Source organism: Mytilus trossulus, chromosome 14, assembly GCF_036588685.1.
Source record: "Mytilus trossulus isolate FHL-02 chromosome 14, PNRI_Mtr1.1.1.hap1, whole genome shotgun sequence".
NCBI lineage: Eukaryota > Metazoa > Mollusca > Bivalvia > Mytilida > Mytilidae > Mytilus > Mytilus trossulus.
This window is the reverse complement of record NC_086386.1, coordinates 46,469,163-46,484,413: the sequence shown is the minus strand read 5'-3', so window position 1 is coordinate 46,484,413 and position 15,251 is coordinate 46,469,163. Positions and strand designations below refer to the sequence as shown.

The 15,251-nt window shown below is 35.1% G+C and overlaps 2 protein-coding genes across 2 annotated transcripts; one reads left to right on the top strand and one right to left on the bottom strand.

The window, feature by feature from the left end:
• Positions 1-1,176: 1,176 nt before the first annotated feature.
• On the top strand, positions 1,177-8,137 carry LOC134696142 (glyoxylate reductase/hydroxypyruvate reductase-like). Its single transcript, XM_063557777.1, has 3 exons — positions 1,177-1,438; positions 2,460-2,630; positions 7,084-8,137. Exons 1-3 carry the CDS (start codon positions 1,234-1,236, stop codon positions 7,680-7,682), a joined length of 975 nt encoding a protein of 324 aa, XP_063413847.1. The 5' UTR covers positions 1,177-1,233; the 3' UTR covers positions 7,683-8,137.
• Positions 8,138-10,153: 2,016 nt separating this feature from the next.
• On the bottom strand, positions 10,154-13,659 carry LOC134696106 (uncharacterized). Its single transcript, XM_063557709.1, has 3 exons — positions 13,423-13,659; positions 11,143-11,318; positions 10,154-10,386 (listed from the first exon to the last, which is right to left on the bottom strand). Exons 1-3 carry the CDS (start codon positions 13,540-13,542, stop codon positions 10,347-10,349), a joined length of 336 nt encoding a protein of 111 aa, XP_063413779.1. The 5' UTR covers positions 13,543-13,659; the 3' UTR covers positions 10,154-10,346.
• Between the last annotated feature and the right edge of the window lie 1,592 nt (positions 13,660-15,251).

The following is a 15,251-nucleotide window of genomic DNA, read 5'->3' as shown; positions in this document are numbered from 1 at the left end:
TGTTTTTATCTTCATATGAAGCAGAATTTATCCAAGGGCTTGTACAGAAAGGAAAAAAGAAATTAGCCCAGTCTTTCAATTTCACCTTTCGGTATATTGATGATGTACTGTCTCTTAATAATAATAGATTCAGTGATCACTTACATTTAATATATCCAAGTTAACTTGAAATTAAAGATACTACCGACACAGACAAATCTGCTTCATATCTATACCTTTTCTCGAATTGACTACTGATGGTAGGTTAAATACCAAAATTTATGACAAACGCGATGGATTTAATTTTCCTATAGTCAACTTTCCATTTCTGTGTAGCAACACCCAAGCGGCACCAGCATATGGAGTATATGTGTCTCTATTGATACGTTACTCCAGCGCGTGCTCAAAATACGTGGATTTTGTTGAACGAGGAATACTGCTTTCTCAAAAGTTGCTAAGACAGGGCTATGAATCAATCAAATTAAGATCATCCCTCTGTAAAATATTCAGACTTTTATTCAGTTAGGAAGTTAATCGCCCCGGTTTACACATCAATTACCTCTAGAAAAAATGTGTTTAATCACATTATGAATCACGCCATTCTGTTGATAGTATTGATTTGTAGTTGTTATTTTAGTCCAGTGGCAAATAGTTCACGCATATTTAAGACGAGGACAAATGAAAAAAGTCCAAGTCATCACTGCTGTTTTTATAATTTATTTTTTCCATAATTCTATAAGCCAATCAACCCTTGGTAAATGCTTGGGGTCACGTTTGCGTATAGTTTAAGTTGGTATATTTTTAAAAAGCTTCGATACATTCCTATTTTGAGTTAGAGACTATTTTTGATAATTTTCTACGGTGCACCTCTTCAACAACGTCGTATGAAGTCTTCCAGGAATAAAAAATAAAATGAGAGTTCGTATCAAAATCGAAATGATAAACTCGATCGTATGTCATATTTTGGTATTACCGATTTTTCATATTTTTAAGATCATTAAAGCTTGAATAAATAGGAAAAGTGTAACAGACGAACGGACGTCTGACGGCAATTGACAACAACAAAATAATAGTTCTAGCTATACTGTAAATGAAATGGGAAGAGCAGATATCCGACAATGTCCATGTACATGACGCGTACTTTTATTTAAATTTTAAAATAACTACGTGGTGATGTACCTTATCAATTTTTAAGTGTATTTATTTGTCCTATTTATTAACCCCGGTCGGCTACTAACTTTAACATATTGCAAGATGACATCGACTCGTGCTTCTATTTTTCTATCAAGGACAGTTCCACCTGCAGGAAGGGCTCTATTGGAACCAGAGTTTTCTATTAGAGAATGGACAGGGGATGGATTCATTACGAGGGAGGCGTTACTGCAGGGTGTAGTCGGTGCAAACGCTTTGATTGTTCATCCACCAGATCGTGTAGATAAATCAGTTCTAGATGCTGCTGGTAAGCCAAAAAATCATTCACTTAAACGAATAAAACTCTTCATTTAATGCATGAATGGTAACGCAAAGGCGGATATAGGGGGTTCACAGCTAATGGACCGGTTCCCCCTTTTTCTGTGATTTTTTTATGTTGAATTAATATATAGGAAATCACTGAAGCATGATCAGAGCGGGCCTCCTCTTAAGCAGTCAGTCCCACTTATGAAAATTTCTGGATCCGCCACTCTAACGTGGTAGGCTAACTATAGATATAAGTAGGTGTGTTATAAGAGTAAATGAGAGCACTTTCCACCCAAATCACAATTTATAAAAGTAAACCATTATAGGCATGATAGGTCAAAGTACGGTTATGCTTGCCAATGATACAATTCTTCACAAGGGACCAAATGAAACAGAAATAAGCAACTATATGTCACCGTACAGCCTTCGACAATGAGCAAAGCCCATACCGCACAGCCATGCATGCAGTTATAAAATGCACCGATCGGAAATGACAAATGTACAACAATACAAACGAGAAAACTAACGATCTTATAAATTATGATCATTCATGAACAAATAATTGAACGAAAATCAAATATATATGGAACAGTTGTGTAACAAACGACACCAAACTACAGTCTCCTGACTTGTAACAGGCACATACATACAGAATGTTGCGGGGTTGAACATGTTGGTGGGATGTTTCCGAGTGTGTGTGACCTGCCATATTATAAGTCTTGGTTTTAAAAACCACTGGGTCGATGCCACTCCATGGTGACTGCGTATCGATTAAGACAATATTCAAAGATCTTGCTTCAATGAAAAATCTATAAGCTATAAAAAGTTGTTTTTTCAAAGGAGCAATAAGTTTAACGTTACTTGAATCGTATCTAAGACATCTAAGTTTACAGGCTTAATAAGCGTCACTGGACAAATTAAAATGAGATATTTCTGTTTTATAATTGGTGAAACATCACTGTTTTACTTTAGTTTGGAATATGCCGGTATAATATCCAAATGATCCATTTTGTATCTTTTAGGAAGTCAGCTTAAGGTTATATCTACCATGTCAGTAGGCTTGGAGCATATTGATATAGCAGAATGTCGTCGCCGTGGAATAGCTGTCGGGTATACCCCGGGGGTGCTTACAGAGACAACAGCAGAGTTAACACTTGCTTTGTTACTAGCTACTTCCAGGAGGATTAAAGAAGGTACGAATCTAATGTAATGAATTCTTTGTTGCCAGTTATACAATAAAATTGAGAATGGAAATGAGGAATGTGTCAAAGAGACAACAACCCGACCATAGAAAAAACAACAGCAGAAGGTCACCAAATTCTCATTTGAAAGAAGCATCAGAAACCAATGTTTTTAGAGGAGGGAAGAGGAGTAATTTACATTAGATAGACACCTGTCTATTGTCTATTGTTGAAATCTCTATGTTAACTTTTAGACGTATCTTTTTTTGTGTCGTTGGGTTGCTGTGAAATAGACACCCTTTAATTTATATAAAAAATACAACAGTAAGAACGCCTCGACTGGTAGGTAAAGTACAAATCAGTGCCATATTGTAATGATAACATATCTTTATTCAATATATATCAATCCGTAATCCTGTTTAGTTTGTTTTGTTAGTTAGTTGGTGTTTGGACCCATTTTCTGCTTACTTGGTTATTTCGTTGCGGCCAGTTGGTGTTTGGACCCATTTTCTGATTACTTGGCTATTTCGTTGCGGCCAGTTGGTGTTTGGACCCATTTTCTGCTTACTTGGCTATTTCGTTGCGGCCAGGTGTTTAGACCCATTTTCTGCTTACTTGGCTATTTCGTTGCGGCCAGTTGGTGTTTGGACCCATTTTCTGCTTACTTGGCTATTTCATTGCGGCCAGTTGGTGTTTGGACCCATTTTCTGCTTACTTGGCTATTTCGTTGCGGCCAGTTGGCGTTTGGACCCATTTTCTGCTTACTTGGCTATTTCGTTGCGGCCAGTTGGCGTTTGGACCCATTTTCTGCTTACTTGGCTATTTCGTTGCGGCCAGTTGGTGTTTGGACCCATTTTCTGTTTACTTGGCTATTTCGTTGCGGCCAGTTGGTGTTTGGACCCTTTTTCTGCATACTTGGCTATTTCGTTGCGGCCGGTTGGCGTTTGGACCCATTTTCTGTTTACTTGGCTATTTCGTTGCGGCCAGTTGTTTTAGACCCATTTTCTGCTTACTTGGCTATTTCGTTGCGGCCAGTTGGTGTTTGGACCCATTTTTTGCTTACTTGGCTATTTCGTTGCGGCCAGTTGGTGTTTGGACCCTTTTTCTGCTTACTTGGCTATTTCGTTGCGGCTGGTTGGCGTTTGGACCCATTTTCTGCTTACTTGGCTATTTCGTTGCGGCCAGTTGGTTTAGACCCATTTTCTGCTTACTTGGCTATTTCGTTGCGGCCAGTTGGTGTTTGGACCCATTTTTTGCTTACTTGGCTATTTCGTTGCGGCCAGTTGGTGTTTGGACCCATTTTCTGCTTACTTGGCTATTTCGTTGCGGCCAGTTGTTGTTTGGACCCATTTTCTGCTTACTTGGCTATTTCGTTGCGGCCAGTTGGTGTTTGGACCCATTTTCTGCTTACTTTGCTATTTCGTTGCGGCAAGTTGGCGTTTGGACCCATTTTCTGCTTACTTGGCTATTTCGTTGCGGCCAGTTGGTGTTTGGACCCATTTTCTGCTTACTTGGCTATTTCGTTGCGGCCAGTTGGTGTTTGGACCCATTTTCTGCTTACTTGGCTATTTCGTTGCGGCCAGTTGGTGTTTGGACCCTTTTTCTGCTTACTTGGCTATTTCGTTGCGGCCGGTTGGCGTTTGGACCCATTTTCTGCTTACTTGGCTATTTCGTTGCGGCCAGTTGTTTTAGACCCATTTTCTGCTTACTTGGCTATTTCGTTGCGGCCAGTTGGTGTTTGGACCCATTTTTTGCTTACTTGGCTATTTCGTTGCGGCCAGTTGGTGTTTGGACCCTTTTTCTGCTTACTTGGCTATTTCGTTGCGGCCGGTTGGCGTTTGGACCCATTTTCTGCTTACTTGGCTATTTCGTTGCGGCCAGTTGGTTTAGACCTATTTTCTGCTTACTTGGCTATTTCGTTGCGGCCAGTTGGTGTTTGGACCCATTTTTTGCTTACTTGGCTATTTCGTTGCGGCCAGTTGGTGTTTGGACCCATTTTCTGCTTACTTGGCTATTTCGTTGCGGCCAGTTGTTGTTTGGACCCATTTTCTGCTTACTTGGCTATTTCTTTGCGGCCAGTTGGTGTTTGGACCCATTTTCTGCTTACTTTGCTATTTCGTTGCGGCAAGTTGGCGTTTGGACCCATTTTCTGCTTACTTGGCTATTTCGTTGCGGCCAGTTGGTGTTTGGACCCATTTTCTGCTTACTTGGCTATTTCGTTGCGGCCAGTTGGTGTTTGGACCCATTTTCTGCTTACTTGGCTATTTCGTTGCGGCCAGTTGGTGTTTGGACCCATTTTCTGCTTACTTGGCTATTTCGTTGCGGCCAGTTGGTGTTTGGACCCATTTTCTGCTTACTTGGCTATTTCGTTGCGGCCAGTTGGTGTTTGGACCCATTTTCTGCTTACTTGGCTATTTCGTTGCGGCCAATGTGTGATGGTAGTAGTAGTCGACAATCGACAGGAAAACTGACAATTCTTGTCAATTAAGTTCTAAGTCGGACACATATCGCTAAGGGCAGGGTTCAAACTCATGAACTAAAAGTTGACAAGTTAGTGATGCATCGGAGACTCTTCACAGTCACCCGTTTTGATCAAAGGATTTTAATTTTGAGTGCATGATGTCTGTCAACTTCGTTCAGTTGAAAGTGCCAATTTTACCAATCGGCTTATATTTAAATATTTATAGTGATAATCTCTAGAGATATCTATATCTTATCCCGAATTATAAATCTAGCTAAATAAATTATTAAACTAATTATTCGTCTCGAATCCTAGTCAAAAACATTATTAGTAGACGTATCCTAGTCAAAATGCATTAATAGAAGACGAATTATAGTCAAAATGCATTAATAGAAGACGAATTATAGTCAAAATGCATTAATAGAAGACGAATTATAGTCAAATTGCATTAATATAATATGAATCCTAGTCAAGTGCATTAATAGAAGACGTATCCTAGTCAAAATACATTGAAGACGTATCCTAGTCAAAATATATTAATAGAAGACGTACCCTAGTCAAAATTCATTAATAGAAGACGAATTATAGTCAAAATGCATTAATATAATACGAATCCTAGTCAAGTGCATTAATATGATACGTATCCTAGTCAAAATACATTAATAGAAGACGTATCCTAGTCAAAATAAATTGAAGACGTATCCTAGTCAAAATATATTAATAGAAGACGTACCCTAGTCAAAATACATTAATAGAAGACGAATTATAGTCAAAATGCATTAATATAATACGAATCCTAGTCAAGTGCATTAATATAAGACGTATCCTAGTCAAAATACATTAATAGAAGACGTATCCTAGTCAAAATAAATTGAAGACGTATCCTAGTCAAAATATATTAATAGAAGACGTACCCTAGTCAAAATACATTAATAGAAGACGAATTATAGTCAAAATGCATTAATATAATACGAATCATAGTCAAGTGCATTAATATAAGACGTATCCTAGTCAAAATACATTAATAGAAGACGTATCCTAGTAAAAATACATTAATATAAGATGAATCCTAGTCAAAATACATTATTAGTAGATGAATCCAAGTCAAAATACTTTAATATAAGACGTACCCTAGTCAAAATACATTAATATAAGACGTACCCTAGTCAAAATACATTAATTAAGATGAATCCTAGTCAAAATACATTATTAGTAGATGAATCCAAGAAGTCAAAATGCATAACCGGTATTAGCACTGCATGTATGTTGAATGTAGGCAATACAGCAAATATGCTTCGGGTCTACCTTAAAAGTAGAATCAGACTCAGACACTACACTAAATCGATTTAAGAAATAATTCCTTCATGTCATGCTCTATGCTCATTTTAACATGGGTAGGCATTATATTTGTCGATATTTTACACTGAGCGTTAGCGAGGTGTAAAATGTGGTCAAATATAATGCCTACCCGTGTTAAAATGAGCATAGAGCATGACATGAAGGAATTATTTCGATTCTAATAGGACAAATATAGTATTTTTATAAGTCGAAGCGTACGAAATTACCGTAAAAATGTTTGGCTGTTCCCGTTTCCTCCTCGAGGAATCTGTGCATTGCTTTTCATATTCAATAAGTTTAAAAACTAGTAGCAGGATAAATATATGTTGTTTCATAAAAATATATAATAAAAGTTTATTTCAGCTGCCTAAATGTATATATTTTAAAGAATAACGATGGAAATAACGTTGATATAAGCAGTAAGTCCTTGCGCATGTGTCAAGCATATTTCTTGTGCTCATTAGAACACGGCTTTGTTAACAAAGCGTAATAAGGACGTCATATTAGAATCGGTTATAGCATAGAAAATTCCCTTTTAAGTAATCAAATAGTAACTCTAGTAGCAATCAAAAGCTATTGTGTGTATGCTTGGATGTGAAATATTGCAATGCAAGTTGATTTGTCATTTACTTTTTTTTTTAAATATTAACATTTTATACAATGTAGGATTTAAAGCTGTAGAAAAGGGAATTGTGGGATGGCAAAATGGTCACTGGCTTTGTGGAAAACAGATAAATGGTTGTACAGTCGGGATCGTCGGTTTAGGCAGGATTGGTTTGGCCGTTGCGAAGAGACTACAACCATTTGGTGTTGCGAAGTTTCTATACAGTGGCCATTCTGAAAAGCCTGGAGGAGCGGAGATTGGGGCTACATTAGTTTCGTTTGATGAGCTGCTTCGAAAATCAGACTTTGTAGTAGCATGTTGTTCAATGAACGAGGAAAACAAAGGTCTTTTCAACAAAGATGCGTTTTCAAAAATGAAATCGGATGCAATATTTATAAACTCCTCGCGTGGTGTACTTGTCAATCAAGAAGATCTCTATGATGCTTTGAAATCTGGTCAGATAATGGCTGCTGGCCTCGATGTGACTTCGCCAGAACCACTTCCTGTTGATCATCAATTGAAAACTTTAGATAGCTGTGTTATTTTTCCACATTTGGGTAGCGCAACAACTGATACCAGAAATGTAATGGCGGTCACTGCTGCTAAAAATGCTATTGCTGGATTCAAAGGACAAACTTTGCCTTCACCGGTACCGCTGTAGTTCCGAATACAATAAGCGGAAACTTCATTTTCATTACAAATTGCAATAGACATATTTTGCCTTTTACATCGTGGTACTTCTTTAGAGAATGGGATTATCTTTTAGGGGAAAATTGCAATTGTGTGTCTTCAATTACCATGGTATTGAATAATTTCAATCAGCATTGTAAAAAGGGTGTCGATTTTTTGTAAAAAGTTAAGAACAAAAACAAAGTTCTTATTTCAAGATTCCTCTAAAAACAAATAATGACGTAACTAGAAAGTAATCGTGACTTTAACAAACTGAGGTTTAACCGCTACAATTTGTCATGAACACCTTGTGCTGTGATATTTTTTTTAATTAAGGAATTTAGGTGGATAGTGTTTTCTGGTAAAATTGTAATAGTGTTGGGGTTGGATTAAAACAACGATTACAAAACATATATGTGTTACATTTTGGTTTATATGCATGCAATAGTCTTGAAATTAATGTTTGAATTATAGTCAGAATAAAAAAATAAGAAATCTTAGTTGTTAATTGTATATAATGTCCAGATTTACGAACGGGATAGTCATGAAAGAGAATTTATCACCATTTGTTACTTTTCTTGTGAATCTCCATGTTTGTCTCGTGTCGACGAAGTAAAAAGGGCTTTTTGATTTCCGGCGGTGGTGTCGGCGGCGTCAACAATGTATTAGTTCAGTGTGGTTTTGGTCAGTGTATGACAAACCGCTAGTGTTAAGTCAATGATATTTTTCTATGCAGTTGTATTAGTTTGGCACCCTCTCATTTCCATGGAGACTGTAGTTCTGGTCTATTAATTTTGAAACTTTTTGGGAACCATAAATGGTAGCCCAATGATTTGTTGTATGCAGATGGTTCGTTGACTCTGAAATTCTGCTGTTTAAATATATTGGGGAGTGCTTGGAGGACTGATGTTCCTTGGTTTCTTAAGTCTATGGTGTTATTTCTCTTTCTCCAAGTTGCAGGTTTTTACTTATTGCACTGACGGTTGCGTATAGGATGTCGGCAAGATTTTTAGTTTGGATAGCACAATAAGGGGTTGCAGAAGAGTTTTAAAATTAACTATATAAAAGATAAAAGAAGCTCAGTAGGATTTGGTTTGCAGTGGTATAAAGTTTTTAAAAAAGAATGTGAAGGACAAAAACTTGAGATCTATCAATGTGTGGACTTATAAAAAAGAAGATGTGGTATGATTGCCAATGAGACAACTATCTAGTTATATCGAGAAAAGAAACATAACTTGTAATTTACTTCAGAATTAGACTTATAAGATTTGTGTATTTCAAAGATGTATATAGGCCAAACAAAAAAGTATGTGTGTTTACTGTACCCCTACCTACCCTAATTTTTAACCCTACCCTAGTGTTTTTTTACATTTTTGATTAAGCACTGTTAAAGTCACAACGTTGCTCTCATTGACTTTGTAAAAAAACTATAAAGAAATATCCCTACCCTATCTTCCCTATTTGTTTGAACATGTGACAGTAAACACGCATACTTTTTGATTTGGCGATATCCTTGTGTATTTGTAATCCGTGCTGGAATTTTATTTATATTAGAGTTATCTCCCGTTTTACATGAATAGAACTTCTCGTTTTGGTGAATGATATTATCCGAAGTACAAATCCCTGTAATATTTTAAAAACAAATGAATCTATCAACAACATTAACAAAACGATATTTAAAAAAACGTACTTAAAAACAGACAGGCGAATGATACAAAAGGGACATTCAAACTCATAAGTCAAAAATAAACTGATCACAACATGTGAAAAAACAAGTGAAAACATGAAAAAAAACAGTATACAAAACACATCACAAAAAACTTAAAAACGAGTAGCATGAAAACTACCAAAAACAGGGTGATCTCAGGTCCTTCTCCAGGTCAAACAAATCATGCTTCACATGTATTGTTCATGTAAAATCCAGTGATATTCAGTCTTATTCGGTTTTGTCTATTTCATTCGAGGTTTGACAGCTGTAAGGTTACATTTTAGGAAACAGCAAATTTGAAAAAAATTGCTTTAGTAAAGAAAAGTTCGATTTGTTTTAAATTAGTCTCTGTCTATCTTAAACAAGGGACTTTTTATATAACCTATCATTGCCGGCAATATTAAATCTTCCAAGGTCTTTTCAAGTCGCATTTGCTGAGTTAACGTAGAAAACATATCCCAATATTTGAAGATGTTCTTATACTTGTAACATGTATTCATATAAGGTGAAGGTTCTGAGTATTAGGTTGCGAGTGCCAGTGTAACATTACTTCTCAGCCAGTGATTTCCATTTCAGACAGAGTTCTTAGGGACTTCGATTAAATCCCTTGCAAAGTTAGTTAACGTTGTCAAATGAAATTTTCAGTACCATTTGTTGATCACAGACCATTCACATGCATAACAACATCACATTTAAAATATTTTATAATTTAATCTTATAATAAATATTTACTCTATTTACATAGAACGACACATTGTAAAAACAAATCGAATTATTGACTTTATTCTACTCTTGGTAAAATGACAGCATTAAGTAATCAAATACTTGATACCATATAAGAACTGAAAATAAATATTAACTGTTTGCAAGTTTTGATAACATGTATTAAGTAAATACGACGTTTACTTCTACTTGGTAATAGTAGAATGTCCATTACAAGTCAATTTCTCATGTACATTTCCTTGTGTCAAAAAATAAAACTAGCACCCTGAAATAAAAAAAAAAATATGCTAATTCTATGTTATAACCGATATAAACTATGTATGAGAAGTTACTTTCAATATTTTGAAGCTTTTTGTCTTGTATACTGCTATAATTGTGATACAAAACAACAACTATATCCCTATAAAATGGGAATAAAACGTTAATGAAACATTTGTTTGTGACCTACAATCGCTACCGGTCGTTTATAGTGTCTTACACTATGCGGTATGGGTTTTGCTCCTGCATTATTGAAGGCCGTACGGTGACCTATAGTTGTTAATGTCTGTGTCATTTTGGTCTCTTGTGGACAGTTGTCTCATTGGTAATCACACCACATCTTCTTTTTATATTAAGTGCTATTTTGAATCTTTTTCTCTGGCGTATAGGAGGTACGATTCGACACCATTAACAATCTTGGACCAATTTTGTGTGGTAGTTCTTTCTTAAATTCTAGATTTTAGAGACGTTAAAAAAAAGTTCAATATGTGATTTTAAAAACTACTTCAAATATCAAAGTCTTAAATTAAGGATATTCATACACGTGTGTGTCTGTATGTATGTTTGTCATGTTCTTGTGTAGTTGACTCCCCTTCTAGTATCAGATCCACTTCATGGGCCCATTAATTTGTCCGAAATTCAAGATTTATAGCATGAAAATCAGAAAGTTAGTGAGGAATACATCTGTCCACTATGCAATAGGTTATATTGTTTGGTTTGTTTTATTGTTACTATACTGGTACATTTATTCTATAAATCTCACCTGTCAACTGGTAATTTTAGTTCTTCTCCCATAAATTCGGCAATGATAGCTGCACAGGAAGTTTTTGATTTTTGATCCACTTTATCTGAATTGTGGTAGAAATTCATATTCATCATTGGCGATGAAGATCCTGCCCTCATCATCAAAATATCTGTTTGTATTTCTACTTGTATATTCTAAAATGTAAGATAATTTATGTGTGTTACTTTAGATTTAATTAAATCAAATGAACAGTCACAAATATTTGACTCAATGACATACAATGTACATTAAGAATACATGGCTGTCTTCAGTAGGCAGTAAACATGAACTTTTTTGCTATCTTTTACTTCACGTGGTCATAAGTTATGGTGGCAAACTGTCTCAGAGGCAATCATACCACATCTTCTTCTTTTTATATAAACAGCAAAATGGTGCCTGATTAAAAGCGAAAAACTTAGCATCTATATATATACATGTATCTAGATTTTCAGCAGATCTTTTAAACGGATCATATAAAGGCAGCAGGTTAATGGAATAAACAATACTCCTTGTACAAATGAAAAAATTGCACTATCAAAACCCTTAGTTTGCCCAAATTAAAACCTTATGGCGCTTTTATCGTATCAAGTTTTTAAAAAAATCAATATTATCACCAAGTGACTGAAATGTTCCATATAGACTAGAACTCATAGCAACGTTTCCAAAAATTATCAATTAACAGACTCGTACAGCAGAGACGGGAGCACCAGAGAGAGATAAATGGACTAGAGAGTGAAAAACTTTGTGGTATCTTCAGATCCCTGTTGAGTTTATAGATACGTGCTTGGCATTAAGTGTTTATTCAGAGTCAAATCAATAAAAATGAGCTGACACTTTCTAATGAAATATTGGAATTTTTATTTTAGCCCCCCTTTTTATCCCCCAAACTAACAAGCAGTCTGTCATAGCAAATTCATGCATATACAAACTCCAAGCAAATTGAAAACATTTTTACTCTGATGAAGCGAATCTTAATTTGTATATCGGTTTTTCGTGTTTCTCTTTGTAAATATTCATGTCTGCTTTCTTCACTTTATGTAGTGGGTTTGTAATGTCACACGGTGGAGCACACACAAATAAAAATATGATTAAACTAAACATCAATGGAATATACATTATTTAATCAAACCTCACTATGTATATTTTCGCTTTTTATATAGAAAATAGAATAAAGATGAAAATTTCTTATAAATTGGTTTCAATAAGATCGATTAAGCTCTATAGGAACATTATGTAAAGCTACCGCCTATCTCGATGGTGTTATTCGCGACCTTTTCAATGGTTTGATTAATTTAAATGCAGATAGAATGCATTTATTTATTTAGTATTTAGGTTTAAACACCAAATCAGATGTGTTTATATGTTATTTGGGAACACTGCCAAACGACTTTGTAACGTCTTTTTCCTTTGACTGGTTATTAGTCCATTATAACAGAGAAGTAATTAAGTATACAAAGCATGTCCTCAATTTGCTTTCACTTCACAATTTTGCATAGTTTCTATTTACCTTATTACTGATAACAGATTTATTTTTTAGTGTAGTCATTTTCAATGCAACGAGTAACTTGTGTATGCGCTTGACTCATATAATCCTGTCACGTTTGTACCTTGTTTGCCTAAAATAAGCAATGTCAACCAGCGGACGTTCAGCAAGCGACAATTAATTCATTATCTATATATATCCAAGTATATGTGGTTCATAAGTGTTTCTCTTTTTTATATACATTAGACCTTTAGTTATCCCGTTTGATGGGTTTACACTTGTAATTTTGTAGGGCCTTTTATAGCTTGCTGTTCGGTGTGAGCCAAAGCTCCATGTTGAGACTGTACTTTGACCTACATGTATAATGTTTAACTTTTATAAATACTGACTTGGATGGAGAGTTGTATTATTGGCACTCGTATCACATCTTCCTATATCTATAGATGTATATCATCAACCTTTATGGAAAATTTGAATATAGTAAAAAGTCCCTTGCCCTCACAGGTGTACAATGCCCTCTACGACATTAATAAATTACCATTTACCAATTCGAGATGTTAGAAAATTAACAGTTGCCGATGTTTTTGCCGTTCGTTTAATCGTCGAAAACCGAAATATATGACGCGAGTCATCGCTTATCGACTGTTTAGTTTTCATCTTACATTATCTTGCACTCATTCAGGCCCCTTTTCGCGAAATGTGTATTTTCTTAATGTTTACTACCTCCTATGCAAAGTTCATATGACAGAAGTAAACTAACATTGAGTAATTCTTACCTTGGCTTCCGTGTTGAATTTTGTTGCTAAAAAATCGGTAAATTTACTTAAAAAATCTTTCCTTATAGACTGTTTTGGGACATTTGTCCTACAATCAACAGCTAAATGAATCCCCGGCATTTTTATCCACTCTCAGAAGTAAATTTAACACATAATACAAAGAGATAGTTAAATAGAAGCTAAATTTATGTAGTTTAAACCCCACTAGTCGATCGACACTCTGGAAATATAAATTGTATGTATATTGATTCACCTCAGGTATAGGTAAAACTCATAAATCATTTTAATAAGGTATATATTTCAAAATAATAGTTCCGAAGAATGAACAGTAAGTTTCTTTTGAAAAAAAAAAAGAAAAAAAAAGAGTTATACTAGTCGTTAGTTATTTTTACATAATGATTTTTTTATTATAATTATTTATCAATGAACTAGGCCTAGCGATTGAAAACAATATTGACTGTATACTTAATAATCAATAGAGAAACGGTGAAAAATGTAACTATATTGATAATTGAAATTCAGAGCAATATGGTGTGGACAGTGATAGTTAAAGTTAATGTTCATCGAACTTTTACAAATTACAAAAAAAACAGGACACTATCACTGCGAACCAAACCGAACTTTCTGTATGCATCTTCATTAGGAACGCTCAGATGCAAACATCTTCCAGTTTGGTTTCCGTGGTATTGATGCGGAGTCACGTCGCGTTGGATAACACATGAATCATCGTATGGAGTGTCACGTTCTCTGCGGCACGCACAAGAACCTTCTGAGAGGTCCATCGATGTTCTGTTATCTGTTCTTATTCAACATAACTGCATTTTTAGATTGCTGTCACATTTGCCTTTCTTTGCCCAGTTTGTCTAACCTTGCAAAAACTATCATGGTAATGATTGTTTTCGTTCTCATATGCATGGAATATTTGCAACTGAGCGTTATTTCAATTAATCGACAATCAAGAGTAAAACTATATTTTGGGTAGTTCATGTTATCTTTAAATGTGTATATGTTCCGGACCATATGAGTATTTGGACCATACGCGTATGGTCTTGACCATATGGGTATATACTCATATGGTCCGACCATACGCGTATGGTCGGACCGTACGCGTATGGTCGGGGTAATTAACAGGTACATTTATGCTTACCTCTTTATATAACCCTTCTAGTTGCCACGTCATTAAAAGACAATGCCAAAGGTCATTATTTCATTAAAAATTATTATTAACAATATTGACAAATTAAATAAGCAATTTCACACAGTAAACTTTATCAATTGTCAAAACTTTAGTAAACACATTTTTTTAATTACCGACATGTTATTACGAGTGAATGGCAAAATGTCGACCTGTGAAGATATAACTTCCAAAAATATATTAATGAAATGTTACACAAGAAGTAAACTGTTTTATTATAACCTGACGTAAAAGTCGACAGGATAAAGAGTCTAATAAATTGCTTACTTTTGAAACTTAATATAATTAGCATTAGCAGTGCAATATTCATATTTTTTTAATACTTATACGTGTTTTGTAAAAAAAAAAATGAATATCGTCACCGGCAAGGACACAAGTTTATTTTTTAAAGTTTTTTGGTGATACGATGCACTTTAGTCATGTAACAATATTGGAGATATAAAGATTTTTCACCGTAGACAGTCACACATCGGAATGGCCAAGGACCCTTACAAAAGCTATGGTACCGTGTGGACGTAAATATCAGCCTACGCATCCATGCAAGAGGACAAATAGCGATGAATACTAACTTTGGAATCAATATTTATTGTTATTTGAATTGTAAATAATACAATTGCATGTAGCAATCATTGTT